Here is a 9,750-nt window from a genome sequence, read left to right on the forward strand (position 1 = left end):
CACACACACAGAGACACAGGCACACATCACACACACACACAGAGACAGAAGCACACATCACACACACACAGGCACACATCACACACACAGAGAGACACAGGCACACATCACACACACACAGAGATACATGTACACATCACACAGAGACACAGGCACACATCACACACACAGAGAGAGACAGGCACACATCACACACACACACACACACACAGAGAGAGGGCACAGACAGCTGGAAAGTCCATGTGGGGAGAACGGGAATGGCACAGCATCAAAGCCAGTAGTCACAGGGACACAGAGGCCTAGGGTTCTGTGCATACAGGTCACACAGAAAGTCAGCACCCAAACTCAAGACTTCAGATAAAGAAGAAGGATAAATGAAAAGGAAAAAAAAGAACAAGATGAAAATACTCACCAAAAGTTTAAATACTAATTATATTTGATACTATAATTATAGGTGATTTTTTTCCTTGATCTGCTATTCAAAGTTGTAATAATTTTTTTTTTTTGCATTTTTACAGTAGGATGACTTACTAGAGAGTAAAGGAGCTGTTCTACCGCTAGACAGCAGAGGATTCACTGCCCAGGAGTGCACATGCACACATAGACATATGAACATACATTACACAGGTTAATGCTTCCTCTGAGACAGCCATATATGCTATATCAGCAACACATGACACACAGGAGGATCTGAAACAATGCAGCCTGCCCACATGCCTTTCCTAAGCCCGTGCAATTATACCCACCCTGGGTAATGCCACTCTGCAAAGGTGATTCACAACCCAGCTGGCTTTCCTCACCCAGCCCTGCTCTGCTCCACCCTCCTCCCCCACACACAGGTCAGGGGGAGACATGCTCTGAGGGAGAAAAGTTCCAAAATTCCTCTCATTTCAGCCTGAGTCTGGCACCCAAGGAGGTATGAAGTTTCCCTGCTCTTTTCCCGGAGGCCTATGAGTCTAGTCCCACTTACCTGTCAGAGCCTGAGACCCTTGTCATGTCCCTGTATCTAGAGAGTAGCCATGGGGAAGGGAGGCCCCAAGGAAACTGAGGCTGGACGGAGTTAGCTAACTTTCTAGAAAGAAGGGACAGGACCCTGCCTGAGCCTACACGTCACTGGTGGTTAGGCAGGATAGAGCACTGGTCTCCCAAGGCCCCCAAGAACTCAGCAGAGGAAGGATTTCTACCCCTTACCCTCAGGACAAACCAAAGGCTAACCAACCACCCAACTCCTGGCTGCACTTCAGGCCCCATCCAGAAAGCTGAACCTCAGGCCCAAGGCAGCCAGAGTCTCTAGAAAAGTATGATCCAAGGTATGATTCTGAAACATAAGAAATAGGTGACAATGAGGGAATCAGCCACCTTGGATAAAAGGTAGAGGATAGCAAGGGAGAGCAGTTTGCCATGGCAAAGACCTCATCCCTAAAAATTGCCTGGCATATGGCAAGTGCCTGTAGTCTCAGCTACTTGGGAGGCAAGAGAATTGCTTAATCCCAAGAGTTTGAGGTTGCTGTGAGCTATGATACCACGGTACTCTACTGAGGGTAACATAGTAAGACTCTGTCTCACAAATTAAAGAAAATAAAGAAGAAGAAGAAGAATCAAGAAGGGGCTTAAAGCCAAAATGGAAAGGGCCTGGCCTTGGTTTTCAGTGGCCCCCGGGGGAGAAGTGTGTCATCTCAAATAGCACAGCTTGTTTTTTGGGCCAAAGAGCCTAAAGCACTATGGGTTTTCCCCTCCATTTGAATATACCTATCGTCTTCTCTCTTGTGGGCATGTAGTTGTTTTTCTATTAGTTTCATATTAGTATTAAGTACATTAGATACTTGAATTTCCATTCTTGTGAGACTTTACTAAGAAGAATGTGCGGCACCCCCCCCCCATGAAGGGCTCAACTACAACTTGAACTTTATCTTAAAAAATATAATGTGACCTAATCATTTGTACCCTCACATTAATCTGAATTAAAATATATATATATATACATATATATATAATTACCTAATTAAATATATCTAATAGGAAAAGGAAGGAAGGGAGGGAGGGAGGGAACCGCCACTGACTGCACAGTGGAAGGAGCACCCATCTGGGCATCCAGAGACGCAGGTTCTGCTCTTGGCTCTGCTGTGTAGTCTTGAAAAGTGGTTTAGCCTCCCTGAGCCTTGGGTTCTTCATCTCCTGTACAAAGGGCAGGGTTAATTAGGAGATTTCTACATGTCCTTCCAGTTCTCATGGTCTACTTACTAATGCACAAATTGTCCCTGAATAGCTGGGACATTAGTGAAAGCATTATCTGTCCCCTGCCTCCAGAGGGCACACGGGAGCCCAGCTGGGGAATCATCCCTTGCTTCGGTTTCTATTAGTCCAAAGAGGAGAAGCAGGTAATGCTGGGATACAAGATTAAGATTCAAAAGACCTGAGTCTGAATCGTGGCTTTGCCACTTAAAAGATATGGAAATTTGGGCAAATCTTTTAGCCTCTATATGAGCCCTGTCTCCTCTGGAACAGAGGATAATGTGTCACTGAGCACACAAGACTGTCATGAGGGCTGAACATGCCTGATAGCAGTCCACAACCAGAGACTGTCCACACACAGTGTCCAAGCCCAGGGAGAGCTGTCCCTGCGTACACTGCTTACCCTGTGTGCCTCCAGTACATATGAGAGATTCAGGGAAGTCTGAACAATTCATCCGTGTTCCACACCCTCAGCTGAACAGTGACCTCTAACATCACCTAAAATAGGGCTGGCTTAAGGGTCAACACCTCCTGATAAAGCCCCATGAGACTATGACCTCTCTTTAAATCTTAGGATACAAAGTAAGAACTAATGTCTGCCTACAAGACCAGTTGTAACCTGAAAAGAGAGACAAGTCAAAGGGATGACTCAAAGAGGTAACTGAGGTTACCAGTTGTAACCTCAAAAGAGAGACAAGTCAAAGTCATTAGCAAGCTATAATCAGCACAATCACTCCTTAAGGCCTTGGGAAGAAAAGTGGTAGTAACAGGAATGGAAGAAAAAGTATCCAATGTACACAGCCCTTCTATGAAACTAATATATACTTCTCAAATGAAAGAAACAACTTAATTCTAGCCCAAGAATATGGGGAGGGGGTGGGGAAGGGGAGGGGAGAAGGGTGGCTGGGTGGTGGGAGGGTGACCAGAAAGATCACCTATGTTTCTGTCTAACAAGGGTACAAGTGATCTTTTCTAGAACTAGAATGTAAATGTTTTGACACAATGACTATGCAAATGACATGAAATTTATGTGAACCAGCTTGATGAAAGTATTTTAAAATGTATATGAAAACACTACACTGTACCCCATGTTTGCATTAATGCAATAATAATAAAAAAAATAGAGAAAAAAAAAGAAAAGAAAAGTGATAGTAAAGGAGATGGAATCAGTGAGTAGGATGAATCTAGGGAAGCGTTCTAGAGAAGGAACACCAGCAGCTGTGAGCCCTCTGTCCTTCTCCCAGCCCTCCAAGCAGTTGTCCCCATGAAACACCAAGCACAGCCACCCCTTTAAACTGCTGGCCCAGGAGGCCTGAGGAGAGAAGGAACATGCCAGCCCCCATGGAGGACCCAGGGCTCTGAGATATTTCCTGGGCAAGAACTCTGAGAGAAACTGTGCAAAGGATTTCCAACCTATGCTCCTGCCCACCCAAGGTCTGGCTCTGTGTCCATTTTATTCCTTACAAACCACTCGTTGGCCTTTTAACATCAGTTCCGTAAGTAGTCAGCACTCAATCACAAGAATGCATGCGTGTGGCTTTGGGTACTTGAAGGCTGTGATAAGCAGGCTGCTTTCAGAGTGGGGCTCTCCAAACACGGGTCCCAGCAGGACAGGAGCCAGCTACCCAAGAAAGCAGCCCTCTCAGGGTGGTTCCAGGCCCTCTTTCCTAAATCCCCTCCAACACAGCTTGTGGGATGAATCACAGTGCTACATGTCCTCACACTGTCCTCTCTACCTACCCTACTCCTGCTCCAAAGAAGATGCCTGTAGTTAGTGAGCCACCTGCAGAGATTAGCCAACCTGAGAACCACAAAGAATGAGTCTTCAACTTTTCTGTGATTTATAATCAGAAGCTGAGTTTTCTTCTGAAGGGTTATCTGTGATTGTAGATAAGCCCTAATGTGTCCTTAACACCCTAAAATGCCACATCTTTCTGAAGAATCACCGCCTCCTCAAACACATACACACAGAATGTGCTCACACACACACAAAACATACATGCACATACACAAACACATGCACACACATCCTATGTGGCACCTCCCCACCAGAGATCTTGAGAGGCTGGGCAGGGGAAGCAGGATGAAATTCCACCAGCCAAATGCCATTGCTATGCCTGGCCCCACATTCCCTGCACAGTTTGCTCACTCACACAATGGCTGGGTTTAATCTATAACTCCAGGCTGAACCTTCCACTCCTAATCATCTGAATGAATCATCTCCCAACTACTGTCAGTCAATAGGTCTCAAGAGTTCCTTCCATTCCACCAGAATTTACCAAATGCCTAGTAATGCTGAGTAGCACACTGGACACTGTGAAACATTTGCTTTAAGGATCCTCTCCTCTGAGGGTACAAGTATAGACAGGAACCATGCTCTGGTCTGTCACACTGCAGAAGTTACAGGCTAGCAAGCTCACGTTTCAGAGTTAAGAGTCTAAAGGTTACAAATCTTAAAAATCTGAGCTGCTAAGTCTTACAAAACCTCAAATACTTCTGTGTATTAATTCTATAAACTCCCATCATTTCCTCACTGGTAGGATAAAAGGTGACAATCAACTGTTATCCTCACAGATGTATCATCAGGACTACTTCTGGTATTTGTCTAAAAGCATGTCACATCAGCCGCTTTTATATGCTAACTAAGTAGATGTACTAGTTAGGTTTTCCTCACTGAGTGTTATAAAGGGAAACAGAAGTAGGCGTGGGGCATTGCCCTCACCCCCAACTCTACCTCAAAGACCCACGCAGAGCCGCAGAGAGCCTCTGGCCACTCTCTGATGCTATAGCACTCAGCACACTTGGTGTTGACTGGAGTCATGAATAAAGAATTAGGATCTCAAATTTGATAGAAAGAAATTACCATATCTTTCTTAGAAAAACATTAACCTTCAAACCAACATGGCCAATTTGAAGACCATTCGCTCCTTGAAATCAACTGTACTTGAAGTTCCTAAATTTTAGAATGCTATGGGGAAGTAATATCTTCCTCAAAAAAATGTAATAACCAGCATGATTGTCACATTTTCATCTTGACATGTGAAGATGTAAAAGAAACAACTACATCTCATGTCACCATCACTTTTTAAAGAAATGATATTTTAACACACAAAAATGTTGTAGGCCAGGGTTTCAGAATTGAAAGTTTCCCCTCACAAGAATGCCCTACTGGCATTCTTTTACTTACACTTTTCCTAAAGACTGGGCTGCACACACCAATGGGCCAACAGGGCCGGCAGCACAGTACTGCAAACCGTGGTCCACACCTGCCACCTCTCTGGTGTGGCTTGACTTAAATAAAACTCTTTACACACACAGCAATTACTAGTTGGGAGCTTTTTCCCTCTAAAATCACCATGGTGCTTCAGCTTCAAGCCAAGAAACCTGCCTTCTCCAGCAGATCCTGGCTTCTCCTCCCAACATTTCTCTAAGGAGGGAGCACCAGGGCTCCTCCTGGTTCACACTATTCAAACTGAAACCAGTGCCACCAGCTTCTGAAGGACACAGCTTAGTCAGGATCATTTGGGTCACTAAAAGTACACCATAATTAACAGTCAATTTATTATTAGAGCTGTCATTTCAACACATAGCTGGGTAGAGCAAAGTTTGAATGTGGTACATTAAACAATAGCAATTGAGTTCCAGTGATGAAAGAAGGATCGTGCTGTTCTTCATAGCAAAGATGATGCTACTGGTCCCGGGTCAGTGGGGCAGTTTCTGAGTTATTTTCCTAGGACTCCAGGGACTTCTTTATGGCATGGGTGTCCAAAGGAAAGCCAAGTTGAAAGTAAGGATGTGGTGTTATATGAGAAAACAACAAAAGGATAGCATCACCTTCTATACCTTATGTAAATTCTCCCTCTTCACATGCCTATGAAGTAAGTATTCCTATTCTGGTTAACAGACAAGATAACTGAGGATCAGAAAGCTTGATCGTTCCATAGTCAACAAATGCTTACTGAGTGCTGCCCATGTGCAAACACTGCATTAAGTGCTATAACTTTGCCCTACGTGACACAGCCAGAAAACCGCAAAGGGAACACCAAACCTCAGTCACTTCAAGTCTTTTCTATTCCATGCCTGCCCCTCAGGCTGAGGTCAGTGTTGCAACACAATACTACAGGACATCAGAGCCAAAGAACCATGCTGAGAAGGACCACATGGTCCATTTCTTTAGTTTGCTCTTCTGCAAGAAAAGTCAGTACTGACTGATTTTTCTCAGATTTTTCTCAGACACCTGCTATCTCCAAGGGCAAATCAAAGTGCCGCTGTCATATTAGTTGCAGTACTGTCCATGATGTATGGTCCAGAACTGGCTGCTGGGGGTTGGTCCGCCCTTACAACCCAGTGGGCCAAACAGAAACACCCCAGTAAAGCACACATGACACCCTGGAAGAGAAAGGAACAGATTCTAAAGTTATGACAGTTTCCAAAGCAATGAGACCAGAAGCCAAACAGTGGGATTTATTTGGAAGGTCCTGCTCCTGGGACAGGGGACTGAAACGTCCAGTTTGACTCAGGCTGCTTCAAGAGTCTGGGACCTGCCCCTCAAGCATAGCCGTGTGGTTGCCTGGTATGTGTACCATGCCAGAGGCTTTGAAAACAATGTCTGCCATCCGTTCTGGTCACCATCCCAACTGACCAGCCTGCCATACAGTTGCATCAGAGAATGGGCCAGTCACACACTAGGTTGTCTATCTCAAGAATGCCAAAATCTTCATGAATGAGCCACCCTGTGCCTGCAATCACAGGGAGGTGGGGCCAACAGCCATGGGTCACGTAACCAATGCCAAACACAAGAACCTAGGCTGGATCAATGGATGAGTCAGTCGAGGGGTATATAAGTTGGGAGGTCAGTACTCTTCACATCACCAGCATCTCCTCACTCACCCTTCCTGCTGCTTTGGGTAAGTTTAGGTTCTCTGGGCTCTCTCATCTTTCTGGCTGGCCTCATTCAGGCCAGCACAGCCTCTCTCCTCTTTGGGAGCTACAGGCCCTCTGCTGTCCCACATTTAGAGGGGACTCAGGAAACAGGCAGGGAAATGAGCTGCTGCCACGCAGGTGGTGTTTCTGGTCTTCTGGCCAGAATATAAGCTCCACAAAAACAAAACTGTCTCCTCTCTGGTTCCCTCATACAGGCAGGCATGGAGCTGGACACAGAGGAGGGACTCTGCAGAGCTTGTCCAAAACAGTCTGTGCATGGGCTGAGTGGACCTCATGAAGTTGTCAGGAAGAGAGGCTAAGCCTATTCTCAGACACTATGGAGAATGTTCAGAAAAAGTTAACAGATAGGAGGGATTTTAGCAGCCACAGAAACCCAATTCCTGTTTTACAAAAGCAGAAGTTCTGAGAGGTAAATGACGTGTGAGATGCTGGGATACAACTTCCCAGTAGTTACAGTCTCCTCTCCTAAGCTTGAATTTAAGCAAATCATAAAAGACATGGTGGATCTCTTCTGGTTAGAGCTGTTGGTCCAAAGCACCATCAGAGTCCTTTCTCCAGGTTCTAGATGGGAACAAGTAGAGTTTGTCTTTTCTGACAATGAGTTGCTGGATCATGGCCTAACTCAGTGGGCCAGAACAAGAGTTTGAACTAAGGACTTTCGCAGAAAATGGAATGCAACAGCCCTTCACAGAATGGAATCCAACTAACCTCCTTCTGTAGTGCTGGGAATGGGTAAAATCCCCATCCTCGGTAGAAGTTTGTGGTAATTCTGTTTGCACTCAGAAAGTCAACTGGCATTGGAAAAGACCTGAGAGAGAAAGTGCCCAAATCCTCTTTTTATAGAAGATGATAAACAGGGAGGAGTGAGGGTGACGTGCCCCTCAAATCACACAGCAGAGAATGGGTAGACAGGCGGGAGACAGAGAACCCGCACCACTAACAGGGCTACCTAAAGACTGGCGACGGGCTTTCTCTGGGCAGAGCGGATCTCAGCCGTTTTCCAAGAACAGCAATCCTGGGGCGCCTGAGAAAGCAGGAGCCTGGTCTGGGCAGGATGCTGGGAGGGTGGTGGGTGTTGCCATGGGTGCGGCCGCCTGCTCAGCTTCCTCTTGCCAGTGGTCCAGCGATGCTCTCTTGTCCCCTTCCAGGTTCCCCTTCCTCCTTAAACAAGATGTCTCACCAGAGAAAGCAGCCCACTCCCCAGCCCCCAGTGGGCTTTGGGAAGACATCAGGCGGCGGCGGCAGCGGCGGCTGTGGCTACCAAGGTGGTGGTGGCGGCGGCGGCGGCGGCGGCTTCGGGGGCTGCGGTGGTGGAGGCTCCGGTGGTGGCAGCGGCGGCAGCTCCGGAGGAAGTGTCAAGTACTCAGGAGGAGGCGGCAGCTCCGGCTGCGGCGGCGGCTCCTCCGGGGGCGGCGGCAGCGGCTCCAGCTGCAGTGGTGGCTCCGGAGGGAGCGTCAAGTACTACGGGGGCGGTGGCGGCTCCGGTTTCTGTGGCAGCTCCTCCGGGGGCGGCAGCGCCTGCTTCTCCTCTGGAGGTGGCGGCGGCTCCGGTTTCTGCGGCAGTTCCTCTGGTGGCGGCGGCTCCGGTTTCTGCGGCGGCTCCTCCGGCGGCGGAGGCAGCTCCTCCGGCCAAGCGGTCCAGTGCCAGAGTTACGGAGACGGTTCGGGTAGCGGCGGGGGCTCCTCGGGCGGTGGCTCCGGCTGCGGCTCCTCGGGCGGCGGCAGCGGCTGCGGCTCCTTCCCGCAGCAGAGCGCCCAGACCGGGTGCGCACCCCCTCAGGGCTACGGAGGGGGCCACTCCTCCGGCAGCGGCTCCGGCTCCAGCTGTGGCTACTCCGGCGGCTCCGGCTGCAGCGGGAGCTCCTCGGGCGGTGGCTCCGGCTGCGGCTACTCCGGCGGCGGCAGCGGCAGCGGCTCCTTCCCGCAGCAGAGCGCCCAGAGCGGGTGCTCGCCCCCTCAGGGCCAGGGAGAGTGCAAGTCCGCCGCCGGCGGCTCTTCCGGGGGCAGCGGCTGCTTCTCCAGCGGCGGCGGCGGCGGCTCTGGGGGCGGCAGCGGCTGCTTCTCCAGCGGCGCCTCTGGCTGCGGAGGTGGTTCCTCCGGGGGCGGCGGCGCCTCCGGCTGTGGGGGCGGCTCCTCAGGGGGTGGCTCTGGGGGTGGCTCCGGGAGTGGCAAGGGCGTCCCTGTGTGCCACCAGACCCAGCAGAAGCAGGCGCCTACCTGGCCATGCAAATAAGCGCCCCAGGATGTCCCGGAGGCGGCAGTGCTGTCCAGGGGCTTAGCGCTGTCATGATACTGCCAGGTGTTTGAGGATCCTTCTATGGAAGAAGCCATTGAGCACTCAGGCTGCACCTTGTTTTGGAGTTTTTCCTCCTCCTTGGTTTCTATACAGCTACCTCTCAAACTCAATGGCTCTTCAGTCAATAAATTCCTTCATGACCATCTCTGGGTCTCCAGGAGTCTTTGTAGCTTCCGATTCATCCCTTCCATTCACTGTTTCTCTCTCCCTACGCTCTCATTCCACAAATACGCCTGCGCTGTGGGCGGGAGGGTGAGCGGACAGACGCTAGCGGGCAG

At 49.2% G+C, this 9,750-nt stretch overlaps 1 protein-coding gene across 2 annotated transcripts; it reads left to right on the plus strand.

Moving 5' to 3' along the window:
* The first annotated feature begins 8,347 nt into the window (after window positions 1-8,347).
* LOR (loricrin) lies at window positions 8,348-9,409 on the plus strand. 2 transcript variants are annotated; one of them, XM_023508313.1, is made up of 2 exons: window positions 8,348-8,897; window positions 8,967-9,409. In XM_023508313.1, the coding sequence occupies exons 1-2, from the start codon at window positions 8,348-8,350 to the stop codon at window positions 9,407-9,409; spliced, it is 993 nt and encodes a 330-aa protein (XP_023364081.1). The 2 variants fall into 2 exon arrangements, with proteins under 2 accessions (XP_023364081.1, XP_003802327.1); XM_003802279.1 differs by having other exon boundaries at window positions 8,348-9,409.
* Window positions 9,410-9,750: the final 341 nt, after the last annotated feature.

The sequence above is a fragment of the Otolemur garnettii genome, unplaced genomic scaffold (assembly GCF_000181295.1).
Source record: "Otolemur garnettii isolate 467f Iridium unplaced genomic scaffold, OtoGar3 scaffold00244, whole genome shotgun sequence".
Taxonomy (NCBI): Eukaryota; Metazoa; Chordata; class Mammalia; order Primates; family Galagidae; genus Otolemur; species Otolemur garnettii.